The 18,529-nt window shown below is 18.4% G+C and overlaps 3 protein-coding genes across 6 annotated transcripts; 1 reads left to right on the forward strand and 2 right to left on the reverse strand.

Moving 5' to 3' along the window:
- Window positions 1–1,969: 1,969 nt before the first annotated feature.
- LOC413827 (ras-related protein Rab-40C) lies at window positions 1,970–3,901 on the reverse strand. The gene is made up of 4 exons (XM_397266.6): window positions 3,423–3,901; window positions 2,813–3,006; window positions 2,407–2,629; window positions 1,970–2,346 (listed from the first exon to the last, which is right to left on the reverse strand). Exons 1-4 carry the CDS (start codon window positions 3,580–3,582, stop codon window positions 2,039–2,041), a joined length of 885 nt encoding a protein of 294 aa, XP_397266.3. The 5' UTR covers window positions 3,583–3,901; the 3' UTR covers window positions 1,970–2,038.
- Window positions 3,902–4,791: 890 nt separating this feature from the next.
- On the reverse strand, window positions 4,792–7,982 carry LOC552085 (developmentally-regulated GTP-binding protein 2). Of its 4 annotated transcripts, none has more exons than XM_624463.6 (5): window positions 7,826–7,982; window positions 6,997–7,304; window positions 6,381–6,811; window positions 6,056–6,257; window positions 4,792–5,123 (listed from the first exon to the last, which is right to left on the reverse strand). In XM_624463.6, exons 1-5 carry the CDS (start codon window positions 7,887–7,889, stop codon window positions 5,037–5,039), a joined length of 1,092 nt encoding a protein of 363 aa, XP_624466.1. In that variant the 5' UTR covers window positions 7,890–7,982; the 3' UTR covers window positions 4,792–5,036. The 4 variants fall into 4 exon arrangements, with proteins under 4 accessions (XP_624466.1, XP_026299542.1, XP_026299541.1 ...); XM_026443757.1 differs by lacking the exon at window positions 4,792–5,123 and adding an exon at window positions 5,512–5,739; XM_026443756.1 differs by lacking the exon at window positions 4,792–5,123 and adding an exon at window positions 5,512–5,744.
- Window positions 7,983–8,102: 120 nt separating this feature from the next.
- LOC552056 (eukaryotic translation initiation factor 3 subunit L) lies at window positions 8,103–10,164 on the forward strand. The gene is made up of 3 exons (XM_624435.6): window positions 8,103–8,259; window positions 8,335–9,795; window positions 9,976–10,164. The coding sequence occupies exons 1-3, from the start codon at window positions 8,239–8,241 to the stop codon at window positions 10,108–10,110; spliced, it is 1,617 nt and encodes a 538-aa protein (XP_624438.1). The 5' UTR covers window positions 8,103–8,238; the 3' UTR covers window positions 10,111–10,164.
- The last annotated feature ends 8,365 nt before the right edge of the window (window positions 10,165–18,529 follow it).

Here is an 18,529-nt window from a genome sequence, read left to right on the forward strand (position 1 = left end):
TAATTTTAATCTATTGATGTTGCATTTAATATAATTAAATCCAATTATTATATATAAAAATTTTTATTATTAAAGACAAAATTTGCATAAAATTACATTAATTTGAAATAGTTGATGAAATTTTAAAATAATTATTTATATATAATTAAATATTAAATCATATATTCTTATTAATCTTTTGATAACCACAACCACACTAACAGATTTTTAAAAATAATTATTATCACTGAGGTCATTAATAGATTAAAAGAAATCAGTTATTTGCATTTACAATGTACTTTCAAAACATAATACTAAAATGTAATAATATGTAAAATATATGATTACAAATCATGTAAGTTGTTTTGTGCATATATTATTTACATTGTTATTTTTTATAATAAAATTATTTATTGAATTTAAAATATAAACAAATTTTAATAAAATGAAAATAAGAAGATAATTTTTTTATTTTTTCAATTATTCAGATGGCCCCTTTCTTTTCTTAATATTTATAAAAAATTCTATTATTTTACAGTAATGTATATACAGCAATGAAATTAATATTTTTTTTTGTATTATATTATTTTTTTTTAGCTAAAATATAAGATTAACAATTTAAAAAATGATTTAAAGTAGCAAGAAAAAGATGAATTAAAAAATATTAAATAATATCATATTTTGTTATAATATTAAAATTATTTTATAAATATTTTATATATATATATATATCATATCTTGTATAATATACTAATTAATAGCTGCTTTTATATACACATTTATAATTTAATTTGAATTTTACAGTATAAATACATTTGATGCATTTTCTTGATATCATATAATTTTAAAAAAAAATTATCATTAGATTATTATTACAGATTGATAAATTTTATACAACAGATTTCTATGGTTTAATTTAATGATGATAATAATTTTTTTTATTAAAACATTAAAATAAATATTATAAGCAAAAAATATATTATTATAAAATTATAAAAAAACTCAATAAATTAAAACACTATTATTATATTTTTGATATTAAGAGATCATAGTAATCTATTGTAATAAAATTTATCAAAATATGATTACAGTAATTGAATCTATTTATATTTACACAATACATATTATAAATTTATACTGTACAAATAAAATAATGTACAATTATTTTAAATTATTTAAATAAAAAATAATATTTGCATTATTATGATAAATATAATTCAATTCTGCATAATAAGTAAATCTTTAAAAAGAACAGAAAAAGAATTAATTGTTTAATATTAATTTTGGATTACTTGAGATACATATTGAAATAAAATTTCAAAAATAACATATTAAAATAAATTTCTCTATTCATTATTGAATATTTAAAAAATAACATAATTTTTAAAAACTTTAATGATTATAATTTCAAGATTTATTTTCATGTATTCTTATTTAATTAGCTGCTCTAAATTATTAAACTTACATTAATCTTAGTCTACACCACAACCTTTGTAGACTTAGTGAACTTGTACTTTGCTTCAATATTTCCTGTTTTAATATATATTCAACTTAAAAAGCATTGCTCATCAAAATTTAACGGGAAGAAAAAAAAATTACATAAAGACTTAATAAAATATTAATACAATTTGTATTACTTATTATATTTTATTAATATATTTTTTTGCAAGATCTTTCGTGAAAAATATCATCACTATTATTTCAAATATTATTAATAAAATTTATATAAAATCGTAAAATAATGATGAAAAATTATGAAATAAATTCTTCTTGAATTTATTGTTATTCTATTTATATTGAAATTTAAAAAAATATCACAAAAAGAATTTTAATATTAAATAATCATTAAATTAAATATAAAAGTATCATCATTATTTCTGTTTCTTGATTATAAGCAAATTATTTTGTTTTTTTATTTTATTGCTAATATTTCATGCTATTAAAAAAAAAATTTATATTTTTATTTTTTGTGATGGCACATTTTAAAAAATTTTTTTATGTCAAAACAGGAAGGAAAAATTAATATTGTATATTTACAATTATAATCTTAAAATTATTCTCAAGATATTGTGCAAGAATTACGACCAACACAACTGGTACGAGAATCTGTTATACTACCAGGTGAACTACCTGGAGTTGATAATCCATTATGGCCTACACCAACAAAACGTAATTTTCGATGATGAGAACCTAAACTTTTACTAGAGCTCAATGATCTATTTCCATTATATCGTAATTGTGATGTAGTTGTCATTGCATAAGATTTTAAATGAGATTTAATAGATTTAGGCAATGGAAGTTGATCAATACCGTAAACTGTTGTTCTTGCAACTATTGCACGACATGCAAGTTCCTGAAGACTGAGAACTAAAATATAAGATGATGTCAGATTTTTTTGAAATTATAATGAAAATTGAAATGCATTACCTTTATTAGAGCGCCACAATCTTTCCATACCATTACGATGTAAAGCCATTCGAGAAAGTTCAGAAAAACTTTCACGAATATTAAAATCACAGAGAGGTGAAACTTCAAAAAATGCCATGTGATTTTTAGCTGCATATGCTTCAGCATCACGTTCTCCTACTTGTCTTTTAAAAGCTAAATGAAGACGATTACCAACAAGTACTTTTGGTACTCCAGGAGCATGCTACAATATAAATAAAAATTAAATATAATTTTGATATATGTTTGATATATGTTAATTTGTATTTTAAAAAAATTTTAAATTTAATTAATAGTAATTATATTTAGTATATTTAAATATTTCAAATAAATTAGTTTAAAAAAATAATTTTTAATATATTTCATATTTAAAATAATTATTACATACTTCTTCAACTTCTTTTAGCCATCTGTCGATACCATCAAAAGACCATTTATTGGTAATATCATAGACTAAGAATATACCTTGAGCTCCACGAGAATAAGATCTGATTATTGTACAAAATCTACCCTGACCTGATGTATCCCATAATTGTAATTTTACTCTTTTTCCATCCAGTAAAATAGTAGTAGTTTTATATGCTAAAAAATAAATAATGATAAATTATTATCCATAAAGTATAAATATACCATAAATATACAAACATAATTTATAATGTTTTAACATAAATAAAATAAATTTAAAATTATTTATATAAAAAAATGATATAAAATATAAAAATAAATATAAAATAATATAAAATAAATATTATATAAAAAATTTTATTATAAACGTTAATAAATAATTTTCAATAACAATAATAAATAATTCCAAAATAAATTTTGGAATTTCTTTTTATATTGATAATTATTCTACTTAATTCCAAATATGATACAATTAAAAATAAATATCACTTTATTATAATGAATTCAATATAAATACATTATTTCTATGCAAAATTAGGTTGAAATAGAAAAAGTAATTTAGAATAAATAATAGAAAGAAAAATTCTAAATACCACTGCCGCTGCAAAACGGAGATTCGGCAGCACCGTCTTCAAGTCCACTCAAGATTTCTTGTTTTCCAACGTCACTGTCACCCACCAGCAAAAATTTGAGGAGATAATCGTATTGTTTTTCTTGACGAGACTTCGTTGTGCTGGCCTCACCTGCAGCCATAATAATCCTGTATTGGAAACCCTGAGCATACTGCAGGCAAACCTCTATACACTGATCGCTCTTTTAACGTTTTTTGTATTTAAGGATCCGTGGACGGATAAACTTTTTTAATATATTGCAAATCAGATCATGTTTCACTCTTCAATTCAAAATTCTTTTTGCATATCAACAATAGTTCTTTATAATATTCTTTCATCAATGACCATTACTCTTTTAAATAAAATCATAACAAAACAAGAATGAATTTCCATTATTTTCCACTATATTATCTATTTTATGTTTAATTGTTTAGTTGAGGTATCTATTCTTAAAATTATCGAAGGTTAAGTATGTTCGTTAAGTAACTAACTTTTAAGACAACTATATAAGAAACCATTACCTAGTATCTTTTCTAATTTTAGTACTAGTTATTTTTTTTTATCTAGTTATTCTAGTTATTTATTAAAAATATTTTATCATTTGTTGATAAGAAATGTCATTCTTTTACTAAGAAAATAGATAAATAGATAATTTAATTTAATTAATTTTGGAATTCAATCCGAAGAAAATAAGTATTATATTCAATTTTTTTAATAATTTAATGTTATATTTAATTTATTTTAAGACAATTATGTTATCAGTTATAATCAGTCAATTTTAGAAAAATAATAATTTTAATTATTAATAAATATATATATACATATATTAATAATTTTAAAATTGAATAATAAATATTGAAATAAAATTATTAATTATATTATAATTATATCATTTTATATAAAATAGATTTTTATATAAAATGATAATTAAAAATGATAGTTTATTTAAATTTGAGTATTTTTATAATAATCATATTTAATGTTTGAAAAATGCAATAAATTTTTAATAATAAAAAAGATTTAAAATATTAAAATTTCGAATATAATTTTATATATTTTTAAATCAAATTATAATATATAATTTAATAAATATTAAATATTATAACTTATATACAATATTTTTTTAAAATATTAATATATAATAAATTTCATTGATTGATTTAACTTATGTATTGAGTTAAATGCTAACTTATGTATTTATTCTTTTTTATGCAAATATGCATTATAATATATTTATACATAAGTTATAATAAATATATAAAACAAACTGTTTTTTATTTTTGAAATATATTTTTTAACAAACATAGTATATGATTATCATATAACTAAATAAAAAGAATAACTTTTAGAATTATTTTTATACATGATTGATATTTATTAAATTTATTAAATAATTTCAATTTTTAAAGTATTAAAAAAGATTTAGTATAAATATTTCTTTCTTATACTAAATAGAATAGATCTAGCATTTAAGTTTTAAATGACAATTCTTTTTCTCTCTCTTTTTTTCCAGCAAACATGTATAAAACGTATAAACAAAACTATATAATATTCTACTTTTGTTATTTTCACAAATAATTTATAATTATATAAATTTTATTTTTTAACTATTTGAATAACATCTTCATCATGCATAATATGTTGTAATCCAACTCGTTGAGGTGAATACTTGGTACTTGTACCCTGAAAAATAATATATTTATAAAGATAATATATATTTAAAAAAATTTTTTTCTTTTTTAAGATAATTTTTAAATTTTTTAATTTGGAAAAATTGCATGTATTATTTTTTATAATTTATTATTTTTATTATATTTACATATATTTTGGAAATTAGCAAAAAAAAAATGCATAGAACATACAGTTTATATATTTTATAATTAGAATATATATTTATTATATATTTATAGTTATTTGTAATTATTGTTAAATAATTTTTTTTCTTTTATTTTTTCTTTTATTTTTTTATAATTATTTCATAAAAATAAATATTGTATTATAAATAATAAAAATAATTTATTAAAAAGTTATTAAATTAAAATCTCTGATTATTAGGAGGATATTTTACCAATTTTTTTTTTGTTCTAAAACAGTGCTGTCCACTGATGGGGCCCTTTACGCGGTTTTATCCCCTTTTATGCTAGTATTCAAAAGTAATGGAGTAATTCATGCATTTCCATCTTCTATGAATTCTTCAGTCACATTTCCTCATTTTATATTCAATGATAGCATATGTTATGTTCGGTTATTAATATATTTTCTTCAGCTAAGACCAAATATAATCAATCCTTTTATTTGACTGTTCTGAAAATAATCGATTAAAGTTTGAATTCTATATATTAGAGATAAAAATCTTGCGCAAAATAACACAGGATGTAGATGGAGCCCATTTTATTAACAACTAAGTTTGGACAGCACTGATCTAGAAAAATATATTTTTTTTTTTTGGTATTATATTATTTCTTTTTATTTATTCTAATAGTAAACATTTAATAATTAATAAAATTAAAATTTTTTCATTTTATTAAAAAATATTAACCAATAATTATAAGAAATATAGATTATAAATATAAAAATATAAAAATTAAATATATATTATATTAAATAATTCTTACCCAAACAAGAGCATATTTAAATTGTTGAGCAAGTGTACGATGAATTGCATGACATACATGTTCTACTGTAACTCCTTTTCTTAATATTAAACCATCTTCAAAATCAGGTGGTTGACCAGGTTTTTTTGTATAAACTCTTATTAAAGATAAATATTCCCATAATGTTTCAAGAAGGAAGTCCAAATTTAATTTCATATTGCAACTATAAGAAAAATATTAAATTATTTTATAATTTTTTTATAATTAGTTAAACAATACAGAAATTTAAAAAAAATGAATCATTTTAATAAATAAAAATATTTAAAAATACATGAAAAAATTTTACCTAACTACTACGCTATTAGGCTGCCTGGCAATTCTATCCACTTCTTCTATTGATATCTGATCTATTTTGTTATGTACATAAAGACATGGTAAATATACTCTGTTAGCATTAATTACATCAATTAATTCATCTGCACTACAATCTTCGCGAAATAAAACTTCTGCATTGAAAATTTTATATTCATGTAAAATCATTTGAACTAATTTTTCATCTACTTTTGTTAATGGACATGTTGAGTTAAATGCTAATCCACCTCCTTTCTTTATCTTAAAATATATGTTTGGCTTTTTTTTATTAAGTCGTATACCAACTGATTCTAATTCTTTTTCTAAAAGTTGTCTTTGTACATCTTGTTTAGTAGCATCTAGCATCATAAGAACTAAATCAGCTGTTCGTGCAACAGCTATTACTTGTCTACCTCTTCCTTTACCCTAAAATATTTATAGATATAAAAATTTTATATATTATATATTATATATTTTATATATTATTTTTATTCATTGATATAAAAATTATATATATATAATATATATAATTTATATATATATTTAATTATTAATTAAAATTATATTAAATAAACTATATTAAAAAATTAATTAATAAAATAAATAATTACCTGTGCAGCACCTTCAATTATTCCAGGAAGATCAAGAAGTTGAATATTAGCTCCTTTATATTCAATAACACCAGGTATACAAGTTAAAGTAGTAAATTCATAAGATGCTGCTTCAGATTCTGTATGTGTTAATGTACTTAATAAAGTAGATTTTCCTACAGAAGGAAAGCCTATTAAAGCTACTCTTGCATCTCCTGATTTTAATACATCAAATCCTTCTCCTTTTTCAGATTTTTTTGGTGGTTCTAAAAGTTGTGATCTATATTTTGCAAGTTTTGCTTTTAATAAACCTAAATGATACTCAGTAGCTAAAAATTAATTAATAAATTAATTGTTATTAAATTAAATTAATTAATAAATTAATTGTCAATAAATTTGATCTTTATAGAAATCATTATTATCTTAAATATTATTATGATGATAACTTATGCTAGATATTAAATTATTATCAAATATTATGATTATATTAATTTCAATTGTTATTACATTAAAATATATTGAAAAATCTAATAAAAAATATAATAAAAATATTAAAATATTAAAAATTAATTAATAAAAATATAAAATTTATTCTAAATGAATAAACTAATATAATATAAAGGATAATAAAGATTTATTATAAATCAATTTTAAAATGATTTATTAAATTTAAATTATTATATTTTATAATAATTATTTAATTTTAATTAAAAATAAAATATTTTATATTAGAAGTTATAAATTTTTAATATTTTATAATTTTTTGCATATGTTACAAATGCAAAGCGAATATACAAGTATTTTTATATAAGATTACAAAAATCATTATAGCTTTAAAATATGAACAAACCTTTATTTTTTTGCGTCCGAGCAATTTCTTTTTCAATTTCAGATATTTTTTCTAATATTCCCATTTTAATAAAGTAACAAATGTACAATAAATTTACATTTACAAAAATGACATACACTGTTACGCGTGGTGTGCGTGATAATATAAACCATTTACCATAAACAATAAATTACTAGAAGAACGTCCATCAATTCAACGCTATTCAATAACGCCATCTGAGAGTTTAATATATAAATATTGAGTTTTATGTTCAAATATAATTTGAAAGAAACATATCTTAAATTATACTAGTTTATGATTATTTTATTTAGAATAATTCGTGCGTATGAACTTTTTTCTTTTGGATTAATTTGTAGATTTTCAAACTAGAGGTTATATAAAATTTTTCATATAATTAGGTAAAAATAGTAATCATGTATGACGATTACAATGAGGTAAATATTAATTAAATAAATATTTATATTATAATATTATTATACCAATAGAAATATAATTTAAATTATTTTTAGTATGATGCTTATGATGATTATGGACCACCAGATGTTCATAGCGATCAATATGACAGATTAGGTTATCGCCAAGTACCAGAAGTTGTACGAAATTTTTTAGTATTTTTGCGAAATTGTATAAATGAAGGAATGATTTTTGAAATTCAAAATCTTTATGAAACAACATTTCCAAAAATCTCAGAACAATTATTTGATAAATCTTCTTGGCCAGATACTCAAACAATTGCACATATAGTTGATAATGATCCAGTATTTCTTACATTGTATAAAGAACTTTATTATCGTCATATTTATGCTCGTATGCAAGGACCAACATTAGAACAACGTCTTGGTTCTTTTTATAATTATTGTGATCTTTTTAATTATATTTTACGTCCTGAGACACCAGTCCAATTGGAATTACCTGATCAATGGTTATGGGAACTTATTGATGAATTTGTTTATCAATTTCAATCTTTTACACAATATCGTGCTAATTTATCAAACAAGACACCTGAAGAAATTGAAAATTTAAATGCACATAGTAAGACATGGGATGTATTATGTGTTTTAAATGTCTTACATTATTTAGTAGATAAATCAAAAATCAAAAGTCAATTAGAAGTATATGCAAGTGGTGGAGATCCAGATTCTGTTGCTGGTGTATTTGGAAGACATTCTTTATACAAAATGCTTGGATATTTTTCTCTTGTAGGATTGTTACGTTTACATTCTCTTTTAGGAGATTATTATCAAGCAATTAAAGTATTAGAAAATGTTGAACTTTATAAAAAAAGTGCATATTCACATGTTCCTGGTTGTCAAATATCAACAGCATATTACGTTGGTTTTGCTTATATGATGATGCGTAGATATGCAGATGCAATTAGAACTTTCTCTGGTATATTATTATATATTCAAAGAACAAAACAATTGTTTGCAACACGAAGTTATCAAAATGATCAAATTAATAAACAAACAGAACAAATGTATCATTTATTAGCAATTTGTCTTGTTCTTCATCCACAATGTATAGATGAAGGATTACAACAAGCATTACGTGATAAGAATTATCATGAAAAAATGTATAAAATGCAATATGGAGATTTAGTTGAATTTGAATCATGCTTTCTATTTGCATGTCCAAAATTTTTGTCTCTTACACCACCAAATCCTGATAATCCAAATGAAGATTATGTTCGAGAAGCAATTAAACATCAAACTCAAGTCTTTATGGATGAAGTTGTTCAACAGAAAATGTTACCAACAATTCGTTCATATTTAAAATTATATACCACTTTACCATTAAGTAAACTAGCTACATTTATGTGTAGTAATACTAGACCTGATGAAAATTGGGATTTAGATAAAGAAGTTAGTGCATTAACTATTCATCTATTATGTTTTAAACATAAAATGAAAAATATTGTTTGGACAAAAGGAGCATCAGGATTAGATGGAAAATTTCAATCTGGCTCAGAGGTATTTTATAAATGAATTATATATTTACAAATTATAATTATTATTATTATACATATTATTTTATATATTATTATATATATATATATTATATTATTGATTTAGTTTTATACTTTAATATTTATTATTTTATATATTTTTTAAAACCAAGAGATTAATTCATTATATTCATATTTATTATAGCTGGATTTTTATATTGATCATGACATGATTCACATTGCGGATACAAAAGTGGCACATCGTTATGGAGATTTTTTTATCCGGAAAATTCTCAAATTTGAGGAATTAAATCGCAAATTACATCATATAAAAATTTAAGAATGTCATTTCAATGATATATATTATATAAAATAAAAAAATTGATAATAAATATACCTTTTATTCGTATGATCATAAAATTTAAAATCAATCACCATATTAAATGATAAATTAAATTTCATCATTTTAATAAATTTAAATTATGTATAATATATATATATGTATATATTTAGAATAATTCCACGTTTACATAAAACTAAAAAAAAATATTGACATTTATATAAAAATAACATATTTATTGTTTACTTCATTATTAACATAATATAAATATAAAATAAAATATAAATTATTAAAATATATTTTATCCGAAAAATTGATATGATTAATAATCTCTAATTTATTTTATTTAAAATGAGAAATCAAATAATTCTAATTTCTCTAGCATTCTTTCATGTTTCATATAGCATTTTTTAAAATATTATTATGTTAAAAATAATATTTGTTTATAAATTTTTATATTTATTTTTATATTAATTATAATTTTATATTTTTTGTTTATATATTTAATATAAAAATATATATATATTAATACAGATTATTATTATTTTACTTATTATTATGATTTAATATATAATATAATATAATATACATTACTTTGTTGTTAAATATTAGAAATTGAATAATATAAACAATACTTTCAAATTATGAAGATAATGAAAAAACCGATTTTCTCTTTTATTATTAGTATTAGCTCTCTCTCTCTTTTTTTTGATTCTATATATTGTTTTCACATGGAAAATAATTTATAGTTATAATTTAATAGTCAAATAATAATAACAGATTATTTATTTTTTTATTTAATTGTTTTCTTAACATAATATTATAATAGTTTTTATTATAGTCAAATATTTAACAATATTTTGTTTACAATTTATTCAGTCATTCATTTCTAAATAAATATTATTAGAAGTTGAATATTGAGTGCTATTTTCAATTAAAAGCAAATTTAGATGCATTTTTATTTTTATTTTATTTTAAAATTTAATGCAGAATTTTCTATATCAATTAAAAATGACAAAATTATATTACTTAATTTACTTATATCGACTACATATCGACTAATATAATTTTATTATCGATTTGTTCTTTCATTATTTATGGCATTTTCCTTTTTTCTTTTATTATTTTCTTTATTTATTATCTTCTGTATATTTTATTTTTCACTAAAATGAATCTTTAAAATTTATAATTTGTTTCAATATTTATAGTGAATCAAACAGTAATAAATATTGTAATTATAGTATAACTTTTTCTAAATCTCCACATTGTAATAGTTTCTGTGAAAGAAAAAAATTTTTGTATTTTTTATAATATTCACCATATGATATTAAAATGTTACATTAGATTTTTATTAAATCTTTAAAAAAATCTTAAATAAAGAATATTCTATACAAACTTTGGATAATTTAGATAAAACTTAACTTTAGATAAAAGTTCTCCAATTAGTTTAACTTATTACTCTGCAATTAGCAGAAAGTTATAATCATTTTGCCAATGAAATTAATTTTAATAAAAAAAAATTATAAGTTTTTAATTTTATCATTAAAAGAATCTTAAAAATAAATCCTATTTTATTAAAATGCCATTTTATTCAAATATGGATAAATGTTTCTCATCTCGTAATAAATTTTTGGATCTGAAATTTGTTTAAAAATTAATCACAAAAAATAAGATAAAAATAGATATTTTTTCATTTTTTCTAATTCAATGTAATTTGATCACTTTTCCTAATTTCGTTAAAAACCTTTTTCCAATTTTTTGATGCATTTAATTCTAATATATTAAAGATATAAAAGATATTTTCTTTTTTTTTTATTATCAAAAAGATTATATTAAATAAACTTTTTAATACTTAATATATAACCGAATACATTTGTTAGATAGATTTTGTAATTTTATTATATTATATTTTTATATCATTCATATGATATAAAATTACAATAATATGATATAAAATGACTATTTAATTATTTTCATTAATTTTTGCTCAGCTATTATAAAATAACGAATAAAATTCATCTTCGTTGCTGATATCTTTATTTATTATAAAAGTTATTTTTTATCCAATTAATTATTCTTTCAATTTTACTATTGCTATTTCGTTTTCAATTATTTCACGAAAACTTTTAGCCTATATTTATAAATTCAATTAATGCATTCAAATTTATTTATTTTCGTTTTATATCCTTTGTTCTGTTTTTTTTTTCAATTCTTTATTTTTTTTCTAATTCTTCTTGTAGCTAATATTAATATTTTGCGTTGTTTCTTATTATAAATGAAATAAATGATAAATAAAATAATATCTGACATATCTTTTATACTTATGTTTTTTTAAATTTTATGATTTTTTGAATTTTTAATTCTTTCTAATTTCTTTTTGGAAAAATTTATGACATGTTTAAAATAATTTAAATTTATATTTAGAATGTAATCCTTATAAACATTCTGTGGAATATGAAAAATCTTATTTTCATTCTATATATTGCTTGAGTATGTAATATGATTTATAAGAGAAAATATATTATGAACATTATTTTTTTGTTCACATTTTTATTACCATTATTTATATAAACAATATTAAATAATGCTATTATTATTTTTAAATCTAATTTTTTTGTAAATAAAGGGGCAATTTAACAGATGTTTTAAATTGTTGTAAAATAATTTTATAATTATCATGATTTTGTTTATTTTTTGTAATATTTCCTAAAATAAAATTATTCTATAAATTTTCTTTTATCAATGTCTATTCATTTATCAAAATTAATTATTATTTCTGTTTATTTTATTCTATCGTTTGAACATTTATTATTATTCGCTATATCATTGTATTTATATTGGATTTTTCAATTGATCACGTATTTTTATTTTTGTATTTGTATTTGTTTGCTTTCAATATTTCTTTATCTTCTTTTTTTTTTTCAATGAAATTTATATTTGAACTAAAATTTCTATGATTTTCTTTATTTAATATAATTCTCTTAATTTAATAATTTTTCATCGCTGTTTCTACTCGCTTGAAAAAAATAATTAATAAAACAAATACAATTATAATGGATATATATGGAATAAAATTAGGGAAAAAAGTTAACAATTAAAATATAAAAATTCATTGTTATTAAATTGTATAATAATATATAATTATATAAAAAAAATAAAAATAAAATAGTTATATATATACTTATAAAAAAGAAAAAATATTACAAAATAAATAATTTCATAATAGAATGAAAATTAATAAAAACTTAGGAAATCAAGATTGTGGGAATTTTAATAATATTATTAAAAAAAATGTACTATTAAAATTTTTTGCAGATAATTCGAAAATTAAAATTAAGTCGGTTATACTTAAAAGTCATTAAAATTAATGAAGAAAGAATTAATCAGCAAATTGATCAATAACATTTGTAATCAAATTTTTTATATTTATGTATAAATTATCAATATCAATTACATTAAAAAATTAAATTTTTTTAGCTTTTCCAAGAATCTTTTATGTAAACAATATGTTGTATGAGAATTTGTATCTACTTTTTCTATATCTACATCTTTTGAAATTTTGGAACTTTCACTATCTCTTGATTCAACTTTATTTCTGCAATTTAAAATATATAAATTTTTCATAAGAAATATAAAATTAAAAAATTATATACACATGTTTTATTCTATGATTTTATTCAAAATACTTTGCTATCTTACTCAAAAATACTTGTTGTGTATTTCTCAGGTATTTTTTCAATTATTCCAGATTGCATTATATCCCATGAAAGATCCATAATACTGGATATGCATAATAAATTGGTTATACTTTGTAATTTTTCATCAGAGTTTTCTTTATTTTTTTTTTGACATTCAATTTTGTCATTATCTTTAAAATCTGTTAATAAAAAAATAATATATTTAAAATGTTAAGAAATAGTAGTTAAGAGTATAAAATGTTAAGAAAAAGTATAATTTATTAATATTTAGTAATATTTGTTAATATTTATTTATATTTGTACATACAATGAGAAGAAATATAAGAAATATAAGAAATATAAAAAAAATATAATGTTCATGAAATAACTTATTTAAAATCATATGTAATATTTATAACATACATAGCATTTTTTTTTAAAATCATTTCATTTTGAAATTTTTAAATAAATTTATTAATGTAAAAATTTAAATTTAAAAAATTCTTGAGAATAAATCATTTTTATTTCAAATACATTTTTTATATATTTTTTAAATTGATCTGATAAATAAATTTTCTATTAAAATTTTAATATTACAAAAATTTTATTAAACTTTTGAAAAAAATAAAGAATACTATAATTAAATAGTAATATATAAAGATTTTAGATAATTATACTATATTAGTATGAGTTAATTCATGCTACAAGTGAAATTCAAAAGATAAAATCTTAAAATAAAATAAATATCAAAAATAATAGAATAATAAAAATTGGAAATTTCGTTTTTGATAAAATTAAATTTTTTTAAAATAAAATAATATATTTTTTTATAGCATCAATTGATAAATTGACATTTTTTATAAAAAATATATCTATTTGTCCAAAAATCATTAATTTTAAATAGGAAATATTTTAATTTGAAATTTGTAAAATTTAATATATGAAAGAACATAAAAGATATTCTATTTTTCATATTATATATTTTTCGTAGCGTAAAAAATAGTAATATTTAATAAAATTTAACGAATCATTATCTTATATAATATATAAAAGCTGATTAACCAATACTATCAGGAATGCATATATAAACAAAATTTTATATAATAAATGTCTTTTTATATAATAAATAATCATTTTTGCAAATAACTATTGAAAATTAAAACCATTTCACATGTATTGAAAATTCGTAAAATATTTAAATTTGTTATAAATACATATAATACATATTAATTTAAAAAAATTTTAATTATCAATACAAAATTTAGAGGAAAAATAAAGCAGAGAAGATGGATTTTAGATTTAAAATTTTAGCTGTAAATATTTATTAGTTTCTGAAATATTAATAAATACTTTCAATATTCTATGATCTTGAAACATTACATACATAGAAATTATATATATAATATATTGAATATATATATTTTTATTTGAATACTCAAAATACTCATTTATATATCAAATATTTTTGTCATCTGGAAATTAGTTTTTTTTTTTTGTACAAATCATTGTATTTAGCATTTAGTACGAATAAATATATTTAATTTCTTGAGAACAAATGAAATGCTATCGATTACTTGATAATGATAAATACTATAATGATAATAATATAATGATTAATTTTCATTAGTAATATTTTTATAGATAGAATTCAATACAGAAAATTTTTATTAATATTTCACAAACTAAAATATTCAATCTTCATCCTCTCTATTTCATTTCCTAAAAATTTCTTTTCATTTTAGTTGAATTATATTGATTGAATATCCTTAAAAAATTGTCATTAAAATCCACGAGAGAGTTATACATCGACAAATTCACTCGTTATATTATATATTCATTTCAAAAAATTATGAAATTATTAAAAAAAATTATTATAAATATAAATTAAGAAAATTGTATGCGATCAAAATGATAATTAACAAAATAAAATGAAATTTTTAAAATTCTTACTTTTGCAGCAAAGACATTGTGGAAGAATTAAGGTCACATTATATCCAGATGGCGGATTTTTGCCTTTTATTTGTTGTTCTTCTCGAGGATAAGGATCCAATAAATCGAAATAAATATTTGTATTTTCGCTATTTTCTACATAATCACATAATTTTTCAAATGATTCTACTAATTTCGTGTCAGAAGTATCTGTTAAGTTATAAATTTCTGTCCAATGCGGATAACAAATCGAAGAAACTTTGCTTAATGTTTTCTTTTTTACTAAGCACGTACATATTTCATCTTTACATGTACAATGACTGCTTTCTTTACTGATATTTCTACAAATTGACAGAATACTGGATTTTGTAGAATTATTGCATATGATGTCTTCTTTTTCTATTATTTCTATTATTTTTTTAATTCTCTAAATATAAATTAATTTAATATTTATTATATATATTTGTTTGATATTCTTTTATATTTAATATTAATATAAATAATAACATAAATTTATATTATTTACTTTCACAGTATAATTTTTTAAAATATTACTTTATTTTTAATATAAATAAACATAAATTTAATTAAAATTAATTTTTTAAAATATATAAAGAAATTTTTTTAAAATAAAAAAAAATATAGATATAAATACTAATTCTTAACTCCTTGAATTTCTTTATGATATATTAAAAATCAGAAATTTTTAAATAAAAAAAGAGTAAAAATTATTTATAAGAAAATTAAAGTAAATATTTTTATGTTAGGAGCTTATTTGATTTATCAACATTAAATGATTTCAATAATTTTTAATATTCAATAATATATATTGATAATTATTAATAATATAAATTCAATGATTTCAATGATTTATAATTTATTTTAATATGTTAATATTGTTTCATATTTTAATTCGATATGAATTGATTCAATATTGAAACAATATCTTTTAAAATAATCATTATTCACATTCCTAGTTGTCTATTGCGATTGAAAGAAAAATCTAATCTAATCAATAATTTTAAAGATATTATTTTATGGATTTATTTTAAATTTAATTCATATTTTTATTAATGTATTAAAGCAAATGTATGCATTGTTTAGTAAGTATTTATATTTATTAGAAATATAACTAGTAGTAAATATTTTTATATTGAATTAATACTTTTAGTAAAATTTTAAATAAGTATGTACATTGAGTACCAATATGAGTATTGAGTATGTACAAAAGAAATCTTAAGAAAAATTTCGTTCGTGTCTATAAAAAAATAAATTTTTAACTTATCTAATATACATATGATTACCAACAATATATTAAAAAATCATTCAAAAATTAACTAAATTTTCCTTGCGTTATGTATTGATAATATTAACTATATTATTAAATTAATATTTTAATTCATACTATTATATTTTATTCTTTAATATTAATATATAAAATGTATTTTTTGTATTAAAAATTAATTAATATATTTTAATATAAATAAACTTAGAAATATACATGTTAATTCCAAAAATATGAAAATATAATCAAATTTATATATATTTATAGTTTTGAAAGTACTTTAAAAAACTATTTAGAAAAGAAATATTAAATGTGAAATATCTTGATAAATACTCAAATATTGATTATTTTATTTTTTAATAATAAACATTATTTATTTTAGTTAAGTCTATTTTCTATGCATCATTTTTTGTATAACTTTTTATAAAGAATTTATGTGATTATACTTATGTACCATTTTTCATTTCATTTTATTAATATCAATAAAATATATTGATATAATTTATACATAAATCAGAAATTTGTGAATATATATATATTCAATAATTTTTGTTAACATATTATTTTACATTAAAATCGTTTCTTTCGTTTGATGCAATTAAAATTATAAATAATATTTAAGAGTAATAATCTTAATCGATATATTATGCAATAATAATTTGTATTTTAAAAAGTATATATTTTTAAAAGTATTTTAAATAATCGATTATATATTTACCGATTCTTTCTTTGACCATTTATCTATCTTCGTACATGGTAAAGGAAATCCAAGATTTGTATTACGTGGTGAATCAAGAAAATATTTATTATCATTTTTTTGAAGATTAATTGCTCCACTATATCTTGTTGTATCATATGCTGGTATAGGATTGATATTTTTTGCAGTAAAATTTGTTAACATTTCCTTAATTATAATGTCTTTAATGTTGCATTATGTTGTATATAGTTTCTTTATAAAATCATTTTATAGTTAATAATTATTTATTAAAAATTATATATTAGAATGTTATTAAATTTAATATTATCAAGAGATTTGTAAAAATATTTAATTAAATTGTTACCGTTAAAATATTTCTTGTTTTAGTTTTAAAAAACCAAAACTTAGATAAAATTAAACGATAAAAATTAGAAATTTTACATTGTTTTAAAAATTTGAAATTAATATTTGCTTAAAATTAAGAAATTTATATATTATTATAATGATTTAACATCTTATTTATTGATAAAAAAATTTCTGTAAAATTTATTGGAAAATTTGTTTAATTTACATGTACGATGACAGAAAATAATGAATTGAAATGAATATGAAAAATATAAAATCGATATTATAATACTACTATTTCAGACTAAATATGATTACACATATATTTATATTTATAAATATTCATTATTTTCAATTTAATAGAATTATTTATATAATATTACAAAATATTATATACCAGAATTTTCTAATATATATTTTTTAGAATTTTACATTTTAATATTTTTAAGAAATTTTGTAAATGAAATAATGATTTTTGAAATTTAA

The sequence above is a fragment of the Apis mellifera genome, linkage group LG11 (genome assembly GCF_003254395.2).
Source record: "Apis mellifera strain DH4 linkage group LG11, Amel_HAv3.1, whole genome shotgun sequence".
Classification (NCBI taxonomy): Eukaryota; Metazoa; Arthropoda; class Insecta; order Hymenoptera; family Apidae; genus Apis; species Apis mellifera.

Coding starts and splice junctions, on each gene's coding strand:
- LOC413827 (XM_397266.6), bottom strand. CDS start 3,582: ATGGCTGCAGGTGAGGCCAGCACAACGAAGTCTCGTCAAGAAAAACAA. Junction 3,007..3,422: donor TCCGTTTTGCAGCGGCAGTG/GTATTTAGAATT, acceptor TTTATTTTTTAG/CATATAAAACTACTACTATT. Junction 2,630..2,812: donor GGCTAAAAGAAGTTGAAGAA/GTATGTAATAAT, acceptor TTTATATTGTAG/CATGCTCCTGGAGTACCAAA.
- LOC552085 (XM_624463.6), bottom strand. CDS start 7,889: ATGGGAATATTAGAAAAAATATCTGAAATTGAAAAAGAAATTGCTCGG. Junction 6,812..6,996: donor TAATTGAAGGTGCTGCACAG/GTAATTATTTAT, acceptor TAAATATTTTAG/GGTAAAGGAAGAGGTAGACA. Junction 5,124..6,055: donor TTAAATATGCTCTTGTTTGG/GTAAGAATTATT, acceptor ATTATTTTTCAG/GGTACAAGTACCAAGTATTC.
- LOC552056 (XM_624435.6), top strand. CDS start 8,239: ATGTATGACGATTACAATGAG. Junction 8,260..8,334: donor TGTATGACGATTACAATGAG/GTAAATATTAAT, acceptor AATTATTTTTAG/TATGATGCTTATGATGATTA. Junction 9,796..9,975: donor AATTTCAATCTGGCTCAGAG/GTATTTTATAAA, acceptor TATTTATTATAG/CTGGATTTTTATATTGATCA.